This window comes from Gorilla gorilla, chromosome 9 (assembly GCF_029281585.2).
Source record: "Gorilla gorilla gorilla isolate KB3781 chromosome 9, NHGRI_mGorGor1-v2.1_pri, whole genome shotgun sequence".
In the NCBI taxonomy this organism is placed as follows: Eukaryota; Metazoa; Chordata; class Mammalia; order Primates; family Hominidae; genus Gorilla; species Gorilla gorilla.
In genome coordinates, this window is record NC_073233.2 from 108,209,037 (window position 1) to 108,232,011 (window position 22,975).

The window sequence follows — 22,975 nt, forward strand, 5'->3', positions numbered from 1 at the left end:
CCTAATTAATATCATCACAAGTAACAGAAAAAAAAAGAGGTTTCCCTCTAAGTCTTTGATTCCACTAGATATAATGCTAGTACAGTCTCAGAAAAAGTTTCTAAACTTTTATTAAATTACCCCAGTGTAATAGATGGGAGTGAGAGTGGCAGAAAACATACTGTGCTTTAGAGATCAGGAGAGTTTTAGAGATGCCTGAATGTGACATGACTGAGGAGGAGCTGTGCAGCTATGGTTCAAAATTACCAAGGAGTCAGTGAAACAGGAATCAAAGGAGTTAATAGTGAGCCTGTGGCAGGGTTAAGTGGGTGATGATGGGGGTCTAGATGGTTTCTGGCAAGATCTAGAAATAGAGAGCCCAAATGGGGAGCCCAACACAAACATTCTTGAGAGAAGTTAGATGTGGAGGGGCAAAGCAGAAAGAGAAATAGAAAAGGAAAAAGCATCAGGTAAGTGTAACATAGACATAGGCACAGAAGCAGAACAGTGTGGTGCTCAGGGCCTGACTACCTGTATTCAAATCCTCCCTCCACATTTAAGCAGCTGTGGGATCTTGAGTAAGTAGCTTAACCTCTCTTCTGCTTGATTTCTTCATCTGAAAAATGCTAGTAGTAGTAATACGGTTGTTGGGAAGACTAAGACATGGAAAGAATTAAGAACAGGGTTTGGAACACAGCAGAGCCTCAATAAATGGCAATTATTAGTATTTTGAGTTATCCCCACATCTATTTTGTCTCTTTTTTGTTTACTTCTAATCTTATTCTATCCATTCCTCTGTCAGTTATTTGGAAGCAATCAGGCAACAAAAGAAGGAACTATCTATGTTTTCTGTAAAACTTATTCTGTGACTTAAAATGGACTCTAGGAGATGAAGAATGAGCCAGCCTCTTTCTTTATGCCAATTTAAAAACAGAGGAAAGAGCATTTGAGACCCAAGTTCTAGCTTTTTCGCAGCTGAAAGTAGAGTCTGGATAAATTAACCTCTGTACGTTTCACTTTTCTAATCTGCAAAATGAGAGCATGGATTTAAAACAGGTCCATTACTCCAAAGCACATAGGAGTGAGGTAAGAAATAAAAACAATAAAGTACTCCTTGTGTGAGACAATTGTGAGTGGGAGGAACTCTGGCACATGTAGAAGCACATGCCCAGACTGAGGGAGTCCACCACTAACCCTCATCGGCCAACACTCAAGAATTCAGGCTTCATACTGTCTCCTTTTATCCCCCAAAAGAAGCCAGAAATTCTTATTTTCAAATGTTGGCTTAAATTAATCTAACACATGATGTAGACAAACAAAATATGACTAAAGACCCACTGCCCCTGCATTTGTGACTTTGGAGCCAAGTGACTTCTAGAGTTCTTTCCGTTTGCAACTTTCCATCATTCAGTTACAATGGGATGCCCAAAGCGAATGGCCAGTTTCAATGCAAGCCAGATGTTCTGTGATGCAGTTAGCTACTTGTGTCTGCAGACTAATTTTTGACCCAGTTGAAAATGTTCACTTGGGTATAAATAGTACATACTAAAATTTCTGGGAAAATCTGACAGAAGTCACTATTTTTACATGCTGAAATTTCTAATTCAGGTCAACATAGATCAACTTCTGATACCATTCAGGGATGTTCAATCTTTGGCTTCCCTGGGCCACACTGGAAGAAGAAGAATTGTTTTGGACCACACATAGAATACACTAATACTAACGATAGCTGATTAGCTAAAAAAAAAAAAAAAAAAAAAAAATACAAAAAAATCTCATAATGCTTTAAGAAGTTCACAAATTTTGGGGGGGTGCACATTCTAAGCTGTCCTGGGCCAAGGCTGGACACACTTGATTAATTAAGAGGGTGAAAAAAAATTAAAATGACTCTTCAGTTCTTGTTTGATTGATTCACTGTCATTCAGTTATATGAAATTATAACATGCAGCTCCCCAAAATGCAAATGTGAAATGTAGGTGTGGTATGACCCTGATTTAAAATCCTTAGAGCCTTTAAATAAAAGTTCAGGTGCTTGTTTCAGAGGCAGGTTCCTGAACATTTTTATTTACTTTAACATTTTTTAAACTTTCTATTTGAGAAATACTTAAACTTGTACAGTACTACTGAAAGTTGATAGAGAAATAATTCCTTTCTTTGGAGATAAAGAGATATGGAAAGGTTGCTACCCCACCACATGTTTTGTGCTTCTGAAATTATTTATCCCCCTGCAATCTTCTTTGACAAAGATGTAATTGCTTCAGCAATATAAAAGCTGAAAGAAGGCATTTGGCACACAAATCTCTGCAATGCATTTATTCTGAAGAGAAGTAAAACTGCTACTGAATAGCAAACAATATTCAAAGTGTGGTTTCCTTTCAAATAAACTGTATCCTAAATCCCAGAGATCAAGTTGTACACACCTCAGAAACATCAACATTCTTTCATTTACTTGCAAAATCAAGAATTTTAACTCCCACTAAATAGCATGGGGAAAATGTCCATTGCAAGTCTGGTAATCAGAATTCTAGAATAAGATAGAAGATTTTTCCAGAATGCATGTTTTAAATTGGATAGATGCACAAATAATAGGGAGTTGGAAAGTGAGATGAGGGAAACCACGGAGCAAAGGAAAACAATAAAAAATATTCAAAAGGTGACAGAATGAGAAATTTCAACGTATACCATGGCAGGAATTAATGTCAGCTTCTGTGTAAAACTTAATGTGAATTTGCCAAAGCACTTTGAGATGACACAATTATAGCAAGTGTTTTTAACAAAGGTTTGGCCAAAAGAAAATCATTGCTTGGTGCAAAGGTGGACCAACCAAGTCTTTTGCAGGCTCCTTTTGCAGTAACAGGGTAGATATTTTTGACTGATATATTTCAATTAATAATATATAAAAGCGTTCCAGACACATGTATGACTAGCTTCTTTTAGAAAAGGAAAGACCTCAGAAAATGATTATGTCTTCAATGTTTGCCTCTTAACATTTTTATTTAGAACTCAATCTTTGCTATATGGTTCCATAAATTGAAAAAAAAAATTCATAGATGAAGTTCAACTCTAATCAGTGACAAGGGGTTAGTACCAAAATCTGTACCATTTTTATGGGGTAGAATTTTAACAGACTTTGTACAGAACTGTTTGAACTAATGTATGGCCTTTATTCTGCCATTTCATTTAACTTGTGTTTGTGACACAGTATTTATGATTCAGCCATGTCAACACTAGAAATATTTTGTTCCTCACATCAAGTGCGGCCTCGAATAAAGTGCACCTTTTGATGGATGCCAGTCAGAAATTGTGTATTTCAAAAAAAAATAGTGTGAAAGGTCACTGAATGTAGAAACAAATGAAAAGGTGGTTTTGAGCCACAGCACTGAACCCTTCGGGGACTTTTCTTTCCCACCTGCACCTGTCTTAAAAGTCAATGCATGCCTTTTAAATATCATGATTCATAACATATTCCTTATATAATCATGAAAATGTAGTCTTGTGGTTGGAACAACAAAAAGAATCTAATGAAATTTAGATACACAGAATAAAAATTTAGATGCACAGAATAAAAAATAAAATAATAATAATATGGTATTTTGTGAACGAACATTTTTAATGCCAAGCACAGTACTAAATATTTTATATATACATTCTAATTAAAGCCAACATTTAAATCTATGAGATAAATACTCTCATTATAGTCATGTTATAGATGAGGGAACTAGGGCTTAGAAAGAGATAAAACAACTTACCCAAAGGTAAATAAATAGCTAAATAAATGTTTTAAGGCCAAAAGCAACAGCAGTGCAACAAGAAAAAAAAGCAAACACTGACTCCATAGTCCATTTTTATAGGCATTATGCTAGACTGGCAGAAAATTTAAGTTCCCCAGAAATGTCTTAGCTAATCCAAGGATTAATGTCTTTGCCTGTCTTGCTAGATTTGTCATTTGTCATTGGTAAGGTATTGATGAGATTTGACCCAAGTATAGAAATCCAAAAGGATCACCTTTATATTTTGTTGTGTTTTTTATAACTACCACAGCACTTCATTTCAAAAATAAGGTAAGAGGAATTTAACACCTGACAGACTCAGGCGCAATACTTTGATGGACATAAACTTTTTATAATTGTGGTTTATTTTCCTTCATACAGAACCCAGTGCTGCTCCCACAGACGTCAAGGCGACAAGTGTGTCTGTGTCAGAGATTCTTGTTGCATGGAAACACATTAAAGAGAGTCTAGGAAGACCACAGGGATTTGAGGTATGAACAGAATGATTGAAAATAAGCCTTATTGTTTCTTCTGACATCACATTCTCCTAAAGAGAGGTCTTGGTGACACTTCAGAATTTCTTAGAAATTTTGCTCTATGTTAAAGAAACTAAGAAATACTATTTTACTGACATGTGTTATGTTGCTCATTAACTGGTTTATTTTTCAGTACGGTAGCTTCCATAGCACTATGCAAAGATGTTTTTAAAAGATGAAATAGAGTTTTAGACAAAAGCAGGAGCTACAGGTAGATATTTAATTGTATCCAATTTACTGGTCATTTTAAAAGTTTTTGTGTCTTTCTTTCTAATAATTTAATGTATAAATACAAGTTTTCCTTTTGTACTTTATTGGTATCTCTTACCCTCAGTGCTGAATTATCAAATTTTGCTTGGAATTTAATGATCTGTATTGTATCTATGTATTCAGATAGTTTTTTTGGTCCCTTAAATGTTGCTATTTTTAAACATAGTTATTCCAGCCTTATAATGGTGAACATTTCATATCAAATGAATAACATCAATGAAATTTTAGCCTCCGCAGAGAATAGCAGATTGTGAGTAGTCTGTGAACATGAATATTTTATGATAACAAGGTTCGGCTTCTCACACAGCTCTTGTTCTTGTTCTTGCCTTGCTTGGCCAGTCATGGAGAGGAATTAGGGGGATAATGTCTAAAAGAAAAAAAGAATTAGCATCTGACCCAAGACTTTAGTTGCATTTAAAAAAATTTATTCTTACTTTTCCTCTGCTTCAGTTCCCATTAAGAGAAAATCATCTTGTGTTTTGAACAATGATCAAGTATAGGACTTGTACACTAACACGGTTTCCAGGCTGAAACATATTTTTAATTCTATTTGAGTTTTCAAATAATGCCCAATAATTATTTGATTAACATACAGCTGGCATTAAATAATGATTTCTATGATAAAAAAATTTATACAATCTTTCTAAGAGTTACAGCAAGAACAATTTATGGGAAACCATTACCTACTTATACAATATCATGGACTTATTTCTACAATCTTGCTTCAATTAGTTATTTGGAATGATAATTTAGTATCTCATTATGATTGCATGTTTATGTGATGAATATTTCTGTTTCTCCCAATCCATGCTTCAGGGACCATGTTTGTTCATCATTAAATCTCAGCAAATGATAGTATATATATTTGGCCCATAACTGACCACAATAAATATGTTGAATGAATGAATGTTTGTGTGGCACAATTAGCCCCTTTCTATCCAACCATAGAAGACACTGTGGTGGTTTGTCCAGTTTCCCTTCTCTATGGAGGAGGGACAGGTGCCTCCTCCAACTGCTGTGAGTGTTGACTGCTAATGGTTCTCAGCTCCCACTACAGAGAATTGCCCTCCACTGAGGAGAGCTACATTGCTTGGAAAGTGACCTCGCCTCACTTAGTCAGCCTAAGATCAATGACTGACTGATACTTGTCTCTTACCTCAAGAAGGAAAGAACTTTATGGTGTAGTTTATGATACAGAGCCTTGCTGCGTGCATCAGGCCAAAGCCAGATTTCCTGGAACCACATTCTTGCTCAGCTCCCTCTAGCTCCCCATTCTGAGTTCCTCCCTTTTTAAACCTGTAAGCATCCTCACAGTAAATAATATGCACCAAAATCCCTATCTCAAGCTCTGCTTTTGGGGACTTCAACTGAAAAGAACTACATTAGTGTGAATTCACTCTAAACCTCTGAATCGGAACATCTGGGGCAGACGTCTGGTGTGCATACCTTTCAGAAAGCCACAAAGTATATTCTGGTGCACGGAAGAGTGACAACCCAGGCTCCTATATCTCAAAGGGATGTTCCCCTTATATAGCCAGTCACCCTCAAGCTTTTTTTATACCTGCCCTAATAGCATGACACTCAGATAACCATTATGATTCACCGTGTTGACATCTCTCTGTGAGGTCCTGCAGAGATCACATGTGCACAATTCTTCTCTTCCTAAATATAAATCATTCATTATTTAATTCAATAAATATTTATGTAGACCTATTAAGTACCAGACAATGAGCTAAATGCCAGGAACAAACCAATGAGCAAAACAAAGTCCCTGCTCTTCTGAAGCTTGTATTGTAGTAGGGAAGGCACATAATCAACAAGCTAAGAAATAAGCGTATGATTTTTTAAAAAAAATATGAGATACAATTTCAGTTGATGATACAGGCTATGTAGAAAAAATAGGGCAAGAAGGTAAAGAGTGAGAGAGTCTGATATTTTATACAGGTTTGAGAAATCAACCTTTCTGTGGTTGCGACGTGTGAGTAGAGACATGATGTAATGAGAGATGGCAGAGAGAATGGCAAGCCCAGGAGCTCTGAAGTACTAGCGTGCTGGACTTCTTCAAAGAATAGGAAGTGAATGATTTTGGTGAGAGTAGGGAGCACAGGGAGAGTGGGAGCAGGATGATGATGAAGAGATTAGCAGGACAAGGAACAGGTTTCTGGGGTCTTAGGAACCATAGAAAGAAGTTCAGATTTCATCCAAAGTATAAGAAGTCATAAAGTATTTCAAACTGGGAGGGACAAGTCAAGATCTGACATATTTAAAGCCTCTCTCAATCTGGAAGGTAGATAATAGACCCTGGGGAGGGCCTCAGACAGAAGAGCAGAGGGGCAGCTGTTCCAACCTCAGTGACGATGAGGTTGCTTTCAACTAGAGTGGTAGCAGTGGAGTTGATAAGAAGTGGACCTTTTAAAATATATTTTGAATTGAGGTGAGACAGAATTTGACAATAAATTACATGTAGGCTATGAAAAAGATGAGACAAAGATAATTGCAGAAATATTTGACCCAAGAAACTAGGTAAATGACATTGTCATTCACAGAGATGAGGAACTCACAAAGAAGAGTGGGTTTTACAGTGAAAATCAAGGATTCTGTTTCGGGTGTTTTAAATTTTAGGAACTTTTTTTATTTCTAAAAAGAGTTCTCAAGCAGGTCTTAAGTTAAGAGGAAGACTGGGGATGGAACTATAACTATGGGAAATCATCAGGATATAAATAGTTTGTATGCATATACCAGCTAAGATCACTGAATATTTGGTAAAGAAGGTGCCTGAGAATTGAGCTCTGGGGTGGCCCACAATTTGGAACTCAGTAAAGGAGAGGAGAGGGTCTGGCTGAAGAAACTAAGGAGGAGACACTGAAGAAATTCAGAAGCCAAGAGAAGAATTTCAAAATGGAGAGAATGTTCCATGCTGTCAGATGCTGCTGGGGAATTCAGAAAGATGAGACCTGAGATTTCCAGACGGATTCAGCAATGTGGAGACCATAAGTAACCTTGATGAGAGAGATTTTATGGAATGCTGATAATGAAGGCTTGACTGGAGGTTAAGATCAAGATAACTCAAGAGTGACAGTCAAGACCATCAGAGCACAATGTTTTCACTAGATCAGCTTCATTCAAAATAACTTATTGCAAGCAAAAATGGAATATATTTAAAAACAGAAAGTTAACAAGGATGAATCGAATTCTGAAATAATCATCACAATGACATTTTTTAATTAAAATAAATCAACGAAAATTCTGACAATGACTTTATACAAACAAACCGGGACAGAATTCATGGACATAGTAACTATTCTATTTCATAGTGCATTAAAAATTGTAGTTTCAAAATATGGCATCTTGTTACCAGAAAATAAAAATCAACATCTCATTAATTGTGAAATTCTTTGCTTTTTATAAACAGAACATAATGAAAACTTTGGCTAAACATGACATTAACTGTTATTTTAAGTATATTCAGTGAAGACTATTTTTGATTTATACTGTTTCATAACTGAATAGCTGCATGTAGATTTAACACTAAATATGATATAGGTGAAGCTATCAGGATCTCTCTTTTCCTCTCTTTTCTGTATTCTTTTTCCCTCGAAAGAGAGTTCTGCCTCTGTCCTTCACCAAACACATCTGGAACTTACTGCTCTCCTCTTCCCCCCACTTATTTTTCTCTATCAAAAATGTCACTTAGTAAAAGATTTCCCTAATTATTACTAAAATATAATGAACCCATAAAGCTTAACAATTTTGTTTACTTTTATCCGTCTTTTTCACTCTATCCCTACCACAATCCTACCTATATTTACTGATGGTCGAATTCAGAGCACGGTGACAATAAAACAAACATTGAAACAAGGGCATTTGTCACCAAAACCAAAATGATCAATTTCACATTTTATGTACTTATAATATCAGTCCTATGAGTCACTTTTCTAGCCATAATTTTAACTTCACCTGCAAAGTCTAAAACAGCAAGCTACTACAAAAGCATTAACTATGAACCACTTTGAAACTAGAGAAGACAGTGTTTTCAGCTGCCCCTCTTATTTTTCCTGAATCAGAACATGAATAAGATAGATAAGGTTCTGATCTTATGAATGTTACATCCTAATGGGGGAAAACATTTTTTTTTAAAAATCAAGCAAACAAATAAGTAATAAGATAAACTCTGATAACAATACACACAGAGGGTCAAAGGTATAGCAAACCTGGTTCCTGTGAGAACAGAAAGAAAGTGAAGCACTGGGAAATTAAAATAGTTCGAGGGTTGGGTAGAGACAAGATAGGTATAGATATATGGGTTATGAAAAAAAGTTTGTCTTTTATTTGAAGTGCAGTAGAAAGCCATTGAGACAATTTAAGGAGGGAAGTCACAATGTCCGATTTATGTTTCTCTTTTTTTTAATCACTCTGGCTGCTCTTATATGAAGAATGAAAGGGAGAAGAAAGAAAGGTCAGAGAACTGAAGTTAAGAGTTATCACAATAATCCAAGCAAGAAATGATGGTGACCTAGACTTCAGCCAAAGCAGTGGAGTGGGAGAGAAGCAGATGTATTTTAGAGGCAGGGCTGGCAGGATTTGCTGATTGATCTGATGTGGAGGAAAGAGAAATGATGATTCCTGCATATCTGGCTTGGACACATAGGTAAATTGTGCCATTTACAAAAAAAAAAAATGAAGGAAACTGAACAAAGAACAGATTTGAAGCTAGGAAATCAAGAGTTCTATTTAATCACATTGAATTTTTGATGCCTATTAGAAATCTAAGAGGGTAAGTCAGATAGGCAGTAGAACATGCCAGTTTGGAGTCTAATTGAGAGAACAGGGCTGAAAACATAGAGATGGCCATTATAGAAGTGGTATTTAAATCCATGCTACCATAGAAAAGCATCTGAGGACAAAATTTCAAGAGGAGAGGAGAGAACAAGAGCAGAGGGGAATGAAGAGGGTCCTGCTGTGTCCTGGCACACTCAGCATTTAGAAGTTGAGCTGAAGAGGAAGAATCAGCAAGGAGGCTGGCAAGAATAAATGAGTTTTGTAGCAGGAATACCACATATGAATCAAAAAAGTTAAAGGAGTTGACCAAAAAGAGGGAACTGGTCAACTATGCCTAATGTTGCCAAGAGATCAAGTGAGATAAAGATGGAAAAGTGCCTGTTTGGTTTACAGGTTATTGGTGATAACTTCCACAATCAAATAAATAATCAATATCCCTTATGTTGTCAATTAGTAACTTCAAGTTGTAGACATTTAGTAACCTTAATAGTGCCACTGCTTCTAAAGAACGGTTGGTGGAAATAGTTTGAGGGCAAGGGAACGTCATTTCAGAGCTCTCAGCCCATCAGCACCTTACTTGATGTGGAATTTCCTGTATTTTGTCAGGACACCAAGGGGTTTTGGTATTCATTCTTGTGTTGAGAATCCCAGCTCTCCAGTGTTGGTATCAGAAATGGTTAAGAGCAAAATTCAACATCTGAATATATTTTTGCACCACATATTATAATGTGAGTATAATTAGCCACTGCAGAAAACTCTTTTAGCCTCAAAAAGAGTGAAAAGAAGTCAAATTGAGACTTTAACATGGTGTTTCCCTTGATGTACCAAGCATTATAGAGAAGGTAAATTAGAAACAAGATATCATTTCTGAAGTCATGTACACAGATTTATTTCCTTCTAGAATATGTTTTCTGTCAAGTCCATACCCATGTTCCACTTTGAAATTGATGACTGTATCCCTGGAATACATAGCGTGGTATTAACTAGTAACACCTCAATGCATTTTCCTTAATAAATAATCAAACTGGAACCTATTTGTGATTCACTTGTCTCTGAAATCTTTGTATTTTCTTCTCTACTAATTGAGGGAAGCTACACTTGAGCAAGAGTCATTTGGAGAGAAGATGGCATCATTAAGGGCAGTAAAGTCCTTAAATCTCTAACAGCCTTACCTGATCTCCCTCCTGCAAGTTGCTATCATTAGGCTCTCCCTTCCCACTTCTGACTGCAGGTTCTCCTGATTTGGCTGCAGCCTGACTCTGATTCTGACCCTAAGTTGGCAGTCAAATTTCATCTCACATTTCCCTGACGTGGCTTTCTGTATGTTTCATTTGAATCTCATTTATTATTTATTCATTTATTTATTTAACTAGTATTTATTAAATACCTGCTACATTTTGATGCAATATTCAGGCTGAAACAATAAATAAAACTGAGTTCCTGACCTTATGAAGTTCGCAGTCTAGCAAGGGAGACTATTTCTGCTTTCTTGAGTTTTTGTATTTTGCTTCAGTCCTCAACTAGGGTCTTGATCCTAACTTCTGGTAGCTCCTTTTGCTGATAACTTGGTTTTGATAATCTTTTCCCTGATGCAGTCCTGCAGAACAGCAGTAAGGATCTCAGTCAGAGGCTTCCCCTGGTAGCATTTGTCAGTAATCTACTTACACTTGGCATTTTGGCCTTTCACAAGGAAGCTTCCATTACATCTTAATTGGTTTAAGAAATAATAAACCAAGCATTTTGACTTAAACTTTTCATTTTTAACTAACCCAACACTTTCAAGTACATGAAACAATTCAAATCAAATAGTGATTGATTTTTGTTATTAAATTGATGAATTGCTTTATCTAATAGAATGGTCATGGCAATTAAGATGCTAAGAATAGTTTTGCAAAAGACAAGGTCAGAATGATGACAGCCAAAGTGATCAATGGTAAGGGGCTTGAGGACAATTTAGCAATTTTATCCCTTTCTGTTTCTGAGTGGATCCATCTTTAGACATGTTAAAAGGTCACAATTAGGCTACATGAGAACTCTACTGTACAAAGAAAAATGGTGGTCTTTTCCTTTCAACCAGCTGCCTCCTGAAAGAATGGCAGTACCTCACAAGAATGACCATCTGAAGAAATAAGAAAAAAAAATATGAAATTCCAAATGTAGACATTAATCCATCTATTTGTATCTTTCAAATATTTGAGAAATTTTGTCAACATCCGCTTAGAACCACCCATTTGTAAATTTTGGTTACCTGCATGGAATTAGCTTGAAATTTTATGGTAGCAGGGACTAAATGTAGAAAGCACTGACACTGAGATATGTGAAATGTCTAGCTTATGATATGCAGCATGATTGAAAATTGAAAGTGGGCTGTATTTACTGAACAACTTTGATTCATGAATAACCATGACTGTCCCATCTGGATTGCCATCTCTGTCACTAGCCCATACAAGTAAATTATTAGGTTCAGTTTTGAATTTATGAACCCACCAGCATTAAGTGTCCTGTGAATGGTAATCTCTGAATCCTAGAGAAGAGTCCCTCAAGCTTTTCAGAACATAAAAGGATTTTTATGTGCATACAAATTCAGAGCAGATGCCAGTCTGGCAAGAAGGGAGGGTAAAGGATAAGGCCAAATTTCATAATCATTTCTGTGATTTTCCCAGATCAGCAAAACAGACAAAGTAAATTGTGATAATGGAATGTTGGATGATTCATTTTTTTCACTCCTTCACTCAGCAAGCATTTATTCAGTATCAGGCACTATGCTGGGCAATGGGAATGTACATATAAATAAGATCTAGTCCTTACCCTCAAAAAGCTCACAGTCTAATATTGAGGGAGGTTTATGGGAAGTTGAAGTAAACAAAAAAGAAATACGTTGGAACAATATAATTCTCATGTCTATAATTACCCAGGATTTCTTAGCATCCTGATCCTCTGAAGAAACAGTGTGAATAAATCTGTGCCAATGCCTTATATGGGTGTAATCTTCTCTGTTTTCATGAGAATATGCTTCTGTCCTGAAATTGTCCTTTATTTTCTAAATAAGTCAACAATAAAATAGTTATATTAACTGAATAAAATAAAAATGAAACCTTTTTTCACTAGATGTAATTTTTAAAACATTCATATTTCATATTCTGCCTGTGGAACAAAGTCTTCCATGATTGCCAAGTTTAGGGTGCTGTATTCATTCATCCCTTCTTGTAAGATAATTATTAACTGTATTTTTATCTTTTTAATAGCTGGACTCATTTTAACAATAAGCAACAATGTATTTTGTAGCAGGAGTTTAAGTGCACACTGTCCTGGTTTCAGTTCTGAACATTTTAGTGCTTATTATCAAGAAAAAACAAAAGACAAAACAGCTTGTCCCATTTTACAATACTCACTAAAAGGCACCTCTAGCAACTTCTTTGCTTGGGCTACGTGCAAGGTTCACATGTGTTCATTTTAAACCTTCCAGAGGATATGCAACTCAGAAGTTCATTTTAGACATGTCACTAAAGCCATTTCCACTTATTGATTGCACTGAAAAGACAGCAATTGTGTTTTGCTCTATAAAAGATGTCGTGGTGGGGATTCCTTCAGGGGAGAAGGGACAAGGTTGTTCTTCTTTATTTTATGATCTGACTCTAATCATTAGAGAAGGAGACAAAATAAATGGGCCTCCCTGTTCTCTGACAATAACTCATGCTAGGCAGATTGTATTTACTTTGTATGGGGGGGGAGGAAATGTATATGTGTGAAGATGGACTTTCAGATACAAGTAAAAGGGGAAAAAGAAGCTAAAATGAAGCTAGTTACCAGAAAGCTAACAAAGGTTGTTTTATTTTCCATATGCTGTGTGGGTAGCCGCCATTTTACAGAGCCTCTTTGGCTTTTTATTAATACTGCAATAAAGTAAGAATATAAGAAACTAAACAATAAGAAAAAATAAAATGCCAATTTTATCCTTTCTTTTCTGAAATTCTGAGGACTCTCATTTAAATCAAAGAGCTTTTATGTCACTATCATTAGATTTCTCTCTTGGCTTATTTTCATAGACCCTGAGGCCAACTAAAAATTATGTTTTCTGAAAATCATCAAATCAAAAGCAAATTGAAGTAATATTTCAATTGTTTAACCTGTTCTTTTCTTGTCCTATTGAAACACAACTCTATAATTATTATCAAAAATAGTTACTCACTTCACTGTGTTTTTGTATCATTTGATTCTAGATGCATGGCTTCATGGTTGAAATTCTGTAACTAAAACAACTTAAAATTTTTTTTTCTACTGAAATTTTGACATAAACCATTTTAAGACTATTAGGATATTTTCCTGAACATATTTTTGAAACACACATGGAACCAAAAAAGTATTGATGATATGTTTTATCATATTTAGAAGTATTTCTCGGCTGGGCGCGATGGCTGACGCCTGTAATCCCAACACTTTGGGAGGCCCAGATGGGCGGATCATGAGGTCAGGAGATCGAGACCAACCTGGCTAACACAGTGAAACCCCGTCTCTACTAAAAATACAAAAAATTAGCCGGGCGTGGTAGTGGGCGCCTGTAGTCCCAGCTACTCGGGAGGCTGAGGCAGGAGAATGGCGTGAACCCGGGAGGCCGAGCTTGCAGTGAGCCGAGATCGCGCCACTGCACTCCAGCCTGGGCGATAGAGCGAGACTCCGTCTCAAAAAAAAAAAAAAAAAAAAAAAAAAAAAAGTCTCATTTTTTTCACTCTTCAACATGAATGTGAATTTATTGCACCACCTCTAAACAGGGGTTTCTCATCCCTAAACCCAGCCATCCATGAGTTCATCAAATCTCCATCCTCAGTTTCACTCTATTATATAATGCACATTTGCACAAGCAGAGCATCCACGCAAAAATATGAAATCACAAATGTAGAGAGCAATTTATTTATAATTGACATTGTCAATTACTAATTGACTAACTGCCAATTAGTAAAGTGCTGAGACTTTATTTTCCAAAGGGCAAAGCTTTTTAACAAATCTACACACAGAAAAATGCAAAAATTATTTTATTTTACAAATACTTGAACATTTTTGGTGAAATTTTCTGAGAACAGCCCATTTAAAAATTTCTAAATTGTGAAAAAATCTTCTTCCTCTTGAGGGCTGGGTTTATACCTTAAGGACCTGACAATGTACTTGTGATAGAGGAGTACTAAATCTATGAGTGTTGCACAGATAGATACAGACATGGGCTTGCTTAATAAACTAGGAAATGAAGAAATTGTATAAAGTGTTTAAACACAAAAAGAAAAAGGTTTACAAAATCTATATTTAGCATTATAAGAATTCTAATTGCTAATGGACTAAATGCCAATTACTAAATAGCTGAGACTTTATTTTCCAAAGGGCAAGGCTTTTTTCTTTAAATCTGCATACAGACAAGTGCACAAATCATAAACGTATAGTAATAGCTGAATGAATTACTATGAAGTAAATACACTTGTCTAACCATAATCCAGGCCATGAAGCAGAACATTACTAAACCCCAGAGACCCAATTTGGGTCTCCTATAGTCATTATCCTTATTCTTACCCCCAAAAAAACACTATCCTGACTTCTGTTTTCTTTTCTTTTTTTTTTTTTTTTTTTGAGATGGAGTCTCGCTGTATTGCCCAGGCTGGAGTGCCATGGCGCAATCTCAGCTCACTGCAACCTCCGCCTCCTGGGCTCAAGCAATTCTCCTGCCTCAGCCTCCCAAGTAGCTGGGATTACAGGCACGCACCACTGTGCCCAGGTAATTTTTGTATTTTTAGTAGGGATCGGGTTTCACCATGTTGCCCAGGCTGGTCTTGAACTCCTGACCTCAGGTGATCCACCCGCCTCAGCCTCTGAAAGTGCTGGGATTACAGGCATGGGCCACTGTGCCCAGCTGACTTCCCTTTTTTTTGACAGATGAAATTATATGGATTTATCATGTACACACTTTGAAGTATATATACATCATACAATGACTAAATCTAACTAATTAGCATATACATTATTGCACATAGTTATCATTTTTAGGTGAGAAAATCGACTCTCAGCATTTTTAGAGAATGCAATATATTAATTATAGTCACAATGTTGAACTTATTGATCTTACCTGAAATTTTGTATTCTTTGACCAACTGCTCCCTAGTCCCAGCCCTCCCAATCATTCTAACCCTGATAAACACCATTTTGCTCTCCACTTTTATGAGATCAACTTTCTTAGAGTCCACATATGGGTAAGACCATGTGGTATTTGTCTTTCTGTGCCTGGCTTATTTCACTTAACATAATGGTCTCCAGATTCATTCATGTTGTTGCAAATGGCAGGATTTCTTTCTTTTTTATAGTTGAATGGTGAATAGAATTTCGCTGTGTCTATATAACACATTTTCTTTATCTGTTCATCTGTTGATGGACAAGATATGATTCCATATGTTGGCTATTGTGAATAGTGTTGCAATAAATATGAGAGTGCAGATGTCTTTTTGACATACTGATTTCATTTTATTCGAATATATACCAAGTAGTCAGATTGCCAGATTATATAGTAGTTCCATTTTTAATTTTGGGGGGAGCCTCCATACTGTTTTCAATAATGGTGGTACCAATTTACATTCCTATCAATGGAATGCAAGGGTTCCCTTTTCTCTATTTGTTATCTTTTGACTTTCTGATAAAAGTTATTCTAATGTGTATGCAGTGATATCTCACTGTGGTTTTTCTTTTCATTTCCCTGATGATTAGTGAGATTGAGCATTTTTCCATATACCTGTTGGCCATCTGTATCTCTGCTTTTGAGAAATGTCCATTCAAGTCCTTTGCCCATTTTTTAATCGGTTAATTTGTTTTCTTGCTATTGAGTTGAGTTGCATATATATTTTGAATGTTAATCCCTTATCAAATGTAGAGTTTGCAGATATTTTTGCCCATTCTGTAGGATTTTTTTTCACTCTGTTGATTGTGGCTTTTGCTGTGCAAAAACTTTGTAGTTTGATGTAATCCCATTTGGTTTTTTTGTTTGTTTGTTTGTTTGTTTTTGCTTTTGTTGCCTGTGTTTTTTTGGGGTCATATCCAAAAACTCATTGCCCAGACCAAGGTCATAGAGCTTTTCTCTACATTTTCTTCTAGTAGTTTTACAGTTTTATATCTAATGTTTACATCTTTCATACAGTTTGCATTGATTTTTTTACATGGTGGAAGCTGAAGGTCTAATTTCAGTCTTCTGCATGTAGATATCCAGTTTTTGCAGAACTATTTATTAAAGAGACTATCCTTTCCCCATTGTGTGTTCTTGGCACCTTTGTCAAAAATCAATTGATCATAAATATGTGGATTAATTTCCTGGCGTTTTATTCTGTTTCATTGATCTATGTATCTGTTTTTATACCAATAGCATGCTGTTTTGGTTACTATAGCTTTGCAGTAAATTTTGAAGTCAGGTAGTTTGATACCTCCAATGTTATTCTTTTTGCTCAAGATTGCTTTGGCTATTTGAGGACTTTTGTAGTTCTCTATGAATTTTATGATTGTGTTTTCTATTTCTGTAAAAAATGTCATTAGAATTTTGATAGTACAATGACTCTATAGGTCCTTTTAGATACTATGGACATTTTAACATTAATTTTTCCAGTCCATGAACATGGGATTTTTTTCCATTTATTTATGTCTTCTTTGATTTTTTTAATCAATGTTTTATAGTTTTTAATTTAGAAATCCTTCACCTTCTTGCTTAACTTATTCCTAAGTATTTTATTTATTTATTTTTTTGTAGCTATTTTAAATAGGATTGGTTTCCTGATTTCTTTTTCAGGTAGTTCACTACTGGTATATAAAAACACTACTAAGTTTTATATGTTGATTTTTTTATCTTGTAATTTTCATGAATTTGCTTATCATTCCTAAGAGTTTTCTGGCAAAGTCATTAGGGTTTCCTATATATTAGATTATGTCACCTGCAAACAGGGACAATTAACTTCATCCTTTTCAATTCTAAAGCTTTTTCTTTCTCTTGTGTATTTGCTCTGACTAGGACTTCCAGTACTATGTTGAAGAGAAGTGGCAAGAGTATGCATCCTTGTCTTTTTTCCAGACCTTAAAGGAAAAGCCTTCGGCTTTTCCCTGTTCAGAATGATGTTAGTTGTGTGTTTGTTATTTACGGCCTTTATTGTGTTGAGGTACTTTTCTTCTATACCTAATCTGTTGAGAATTTTTACCATGAAAAAATGTTGAATTTGTCAACATTTTTTGCATTTACTGAAACGATCATATGGTTTTTGTCTTTCATTCCAGTGAGATGATGTATTACATTTATGGATTTGCAAATATTAAACCATCCTTACATCCCCACACTTGACAATAATGAATGATTATTTAAATGTGCTGTTGAATTTGCCTTGCTAGTATTTTGTTGAGGGTTTTTGCATGTATATTAATCAGGGATATTGGCATACAGATTTTTTTTTTTTTTTTTAGTGTCCTTGCCTGGCTTTGGTATCAGGGTGATGCTGTGCTTGTAAAATGAGTCCGACAGTATTCCTTTCTCTTTCACTATCCTGACTTCTAACAACACTAGTTGGTTTTTACCAGTTTTTGAAATCATCTGGAGCTTTTTATGTCTTGTTATTTTTCACTCAACACTATGTTGGTAAGAGTCACCCATATTGTTACATGCAACTGTAGGTAATGCCGTTTTTTTTTTTTAGACGGAGTCTCGCTCTGTCGCCCAGGCTGGAGTGCAGTGGCGCGATCTCAGCTCACTGCAAGCTCCGCCTCCCGGGTTCACGCCATTCTCCTGCCTCAGCCTCCCGAGTAGCTGGGACTACAGGCGCCCGCCACTACGCCCGGCTAATTTTTTGTATTTTTAGTAGAGACATGGTTTCGCCTTGTTAGCCAGGTTGGTCTCGATCTCCTGACCTCATGATCCGGCCCTCTCAGCCTCCCAAAGTGCTGGGATTACAGGCATGAGCCACTGTGCCCGGCCTGGTAATGCTGTCTTCTAAACTACATCGTAAGAGCACCCCACAAGTAATTTATCATTCTACCACTGACATACATTAAGGTTGTTTCCAGTTGGGTCTGTTATGAATAACACTATATAAAGCAATTTCAGGAGAATTATCTGTTTTACCATATTGAGTCTCCTAATTCATAATCATGGTATATTCCACTTTTTTTAAGCCTTCTTTGAGCTTTGTCAGGATACAGGTCTTGATAGTCTTTTCTTAGATTTTTCTCTGTTTTACTATTTGGTGCCATTTTAACTTATCCTGTATTTAATTTAGATTTAACTTTGTGTTATAAAAATTTTAAAAAATATCTGAAATATAATATACAGAAGAGTATCGTGAATTTCTATAAACTTAACACTTACCTTAATCTATTACGAATCAATGAATAATCTGTTTTGTGTATAATGCCAGTCAATCTCCTATATTATTTTGAAGCAACTGTCAGCCATTATAATGTTTCACAGAACATATCTCATTAAAAATCTCTAAAGTATATGCTTTTTAAAAATTGCCACCTCTCTGCTTCCTGAGAACATGCAGGTTAGAAAATGTGCTCAGTGTAAAAAGCTGCGAACTAAAAAAGCATACCTAATGTAACTCTGTCTTCAATGTTTCTCTTGGTCTCTGCCTACATTACTAGGTTCTCCAATGTTTATCTCTGAGCAAGCATAGTTTATCATTCAGCCAAGGATTTAACAGGCTTTATACTCAGATTGTGGCTCTTATCCTTTCTGCAGCTCTCTCGCTTCTTGAATTTCTATTTTGTGTTTTCAACTGCTCTTTCTGATTAACTTCCTTTGCTACTCCAACTGATAAAGCTGCAATCTTTTGCCACCATTTCCAGAGGGATTGAAGAACATCCACAAACAAAATAAGCCACAAACTCACAATTCTTACTGTTGCAGTTTCAGACTTTCAAGAGTAAACTCTCCTCTAGCTTCTGTCTGCTTTTGGATGCTTGCCATGATTTTAAAATTCTCATTTGGGTCGGGGTTTATATAATCATTTCACTCATCCACATTTCCATCATTTTCTTAATATCTGTAAGATCTGTGGGATATTTTCTTTCTATCAGCAATTTGTATGTCCTCCTCCCCCTCTCTCCCTCTTCTTTTCATCACTCTTGATTAAAAGAGATTTACAAAATATGTGATCTTTTCAAAGCATTAACTTTGTCTTTATTCATTTTCTTAATGTTTCTTTTTCCAATTCATTTTGTTGTTCCTGTCATTTTTATATCCTTCTTTCTACTTTATTTAGGTTTAAAATTTATTGCTCTATTTTGAACATCTTAAGATGGAAATATCACTGACTTTTGGCTTTTATTTTTTTCCAGTATATATATTAAGGCTATACATCTCCAAAATTCTCTCTTCCCAGCATCTCATACAGCCTATGTCATATAATATCATTAACTAGTTAGTAAATTTTAAAGATTAATATTCTTCTACCTGAAAGTATTTCAGATCAAAACTTTTGTTCTTTCATTAAGATATATTAAACAATATTGTAATATATCAACCTAAAAGGAAGAAGCTTAGGAAAACGAATATAGATAAAGTGTTTATTTGGGCCAAGTTTGAGGATTGCAGCCCAGGAGCATAGATTCAAGTTGCCCTGAATATACACTCTGATTAGTAGCAGTAACAAATAGATTTTTCAAGGCAAAGAAAGGGCAGCGGTGGGAAGGGAGTGGGATGATACAAAGTCCTTTCTCAGAAATTCTCATTTATTTACAGAAATAGCATTGATTAGTGAATGGCTATACATTGTGAAGCTATAGGGTTATAGTGTCTGATGTGGCATTATTAATTAGTAGCTACTTGTAGCAATAGCAAGCAGTTTCAAAAGATGAATACATTGCTCAAAGGGGAAGTGGGGCATGGTTGCAGTCTCATTTTAATGTTTCTCTGGCTATAATAATCAAAAGGACTTGCGTTCCTCAAATAAAACTTCTTTTCTCAATTTACAGGTCATCTCACAAAACATATTCAAGTACATCAGTTATAATTAAATGCTCTTAGAATTTTTTCTATTCAATATTCTCTCCTTCAAAATGTTTGAATGAAGAATATGAAGAAGGCAACTAATATTTGTAAAAGACATACACTGAACTACATGTGTTAGGAAAATATTTAATTATATTTATAGCTAATCTTCAGTATATTTTCTTTATGCAGCAATAACAGCTTCTAGGAAAAATAAATACAAATTTATTCAGTAAGTAATATCCATTATTATGTTTCTTCTGCATTTTAAACTTTCTCACCTCATATCATCTAATCACTGTTGAACTGCCTCATAAATATTCAAAAGTTTAACTAAGCATCATTTATTTATTTTATGTAATTCATTAAATTGCATCCTTTATGGTAAAATTACCTCTGGGCACAAAGTAACTAATATGCATGCAATTTAATAATACTGACTGCCAGCATATCTCAAAGTATTGATTGTGAATAGCCAATTTAATAACTATACCTAGTACTAAATTCAAGAGTTTGGGAAACTGGAGATGAACTAAATTGATGCAAGCAGGGACTTTGCCAATCAAAACAAATTCAACTTTCATGGAAAATGTGCTCCTCACATATAGGATTTTGAAACTCTTAGTAGAAGGACATGCCTGATCTTAGATGCTGTATAAGAAAGGAAGAATGTAAAAAGCAATCTAACCACTATCAGGAAAAAGGTCATGATATTCCAAAATATATCTGAAGGTAAGGAATTAGTAGTGAAACTACGCTATCAGTGAAATATCTGTCCTCTAACCCTCAATTTAAATTAGTTGCAACTTTTGTGTTAGAAATGACAGTAAATTGAATGAAAGCATGTAAAACCAACTTTCCTTAATTCCCCCTTAAAGTACCCATGAAACCATCAGAAAAGACAGTCCTCACTGCAATCACAGTGAGTGGTATAAAACAAAGTTATCAGAGTGTTTTCTAGGTTTTTCTTTCCTTTCATCTTTGTGCAGTGACCCAGCCTCAAAATCCCATTTTCTAGGTTCAAGCAAGCAATGAAATAGCCTCTGGCCCTTTATCTTTTCTTCATCAAAACAACTTCACTCATACATGTGAAGCTCTGGTTTTCAGCCCAAACCTGGTTAGATTTCTTTAGGTTGTTTGAAAATACGAGTAGAGGTTTATACCAACAACCAATAATCTGGCATCTCCCTGCACAGCATAGACTACTGGTCTGGGAGATAAAGTCTAGAAATGGATGTCTCAACATTCAAATAATCCTTAAACTCATTTTTAGAACAGTTGAAGATCAGTCAGATAAGATACAAAGGTGATGAGACTGAAGGAAAATCTTTGAAAGAGGAAAACATATAGAAGAAAAACCTTAGAAAGAAGGGAACAAATGGTTAGCTTTAGTATGAATTCCTTTTCCTAGAAAAGATTTTCTTGTAAATCACAAGAAAAATTTTAAATATATAGTTCTAACCTCAATGAGATAAACGAGAATAGTTCTTTTATATTTAAAGAGCAATTCAGAATAGGAAGAGAATACAATAAAATCAAAATCAAAGTGACTAAAATATTCATTGGAAGCAATAATATGTAAACTTGATACTATTAACTATTTAAACCAATGCTTCCGAGTACAAACTTGAGAAATAATTGTAGAATGCAAAGTAAATCAATAAGAAAATTTTATTTTTAAGATGTGAGAGAAAATGGTAGACGTGAAAGACAGAATAGATTTGGTTCATACATAATAGGTATCTGTGAAGAAGATAGAATATATGGAACAAAAGGAATAACAGAAAAAAAGTGAACAAAACTCCAAAAACAAAGCAACAAGGAAAAAATTCTGACATTTTAGAGAAATTCCAATGTTTCAAGAAATATTAAAATCTTGACAGCCCCATCTTTTTCACTCCCATAATTAATCCATCACCAAAGACTATTGATTTTATCTTCTAAATATTTATTCGTCCATACGCATCCCTATGTCCTCCACCATGCCCCTAGTTTAAGCTACACTCATTTCTGACCAAGACTCCAGCAACATCTCCTAAAAGCTCTTGATGTATCCACACTAACCCGTTTCCAATCTGCCCTTTATATTTCAACTGTTTATTCAGTAAGACAAATTATTGAGTGCCTCCATCTGCTACTATAAAGCAATCATGAATAAATTAGGATAATTTCACATGTGATAGTTGTAATAATAATTATATTAAAAATTAAAATGATGTGAGAGAGAGTGACTAAGGGAGGGGTGGTTTCTTTAAAGAAGTGGCCAAGGAGGCTTCTTGGTTAAGCTGAAACCTACCTGAAAAGAAGGAGATAGCCATTTGGAGAACTGTGAAAAGAGCTTTCAGTCACTGGGCACCAAAAGCTCAAAAACTCTAAATTGAGAATGTGATTGAATGTTTGAGGCCCATTTTGCTAGAAGGCAGTGGACAAAGTGAGATGCAGAAGTATAGAGACTATATCAGGTAGAGCCTTGAAGCCATGGTGACAAGTTTGGAATTTATTCTAAGTGCAAAAGGAAGCCTTTTTAACAAAAGGAAGTTTTTAACAAAAGAAGGATCTAATTTATGTAGTTTAAAACAAAAACTAACTTGATACTGCTGTGTGTATCTTTTCAAAACACAAACCTAATTGTGCCACAGGCACACTCCCAG

The 22,975-nt window shown here is 35.3% G+C and overlaps 1 protein-coding gene across 1 annotated transcript in view; it reads left to right on the forward strand.

The window, feature by feature from the left end:
- The window catches only part of CNTN5 (contactin 5), a 1,330,348-nt gene that overhangs the window by 1,275,646 nt on the left and 31,727 nt on the right, over positions 1 to 22,975 (forward strand). Inside the window, exon 21 of the mRNA XM_019035685.4 lies at positions 4,131 to 4,240. Coding sequence (XP_018891230.3) covers positions 4,131 to 4,240 — 110 coding nt within the window. The remainder of the gene's footprint in view (positions 1 to 4,130; positions 4,241 to 22,975) is intronic.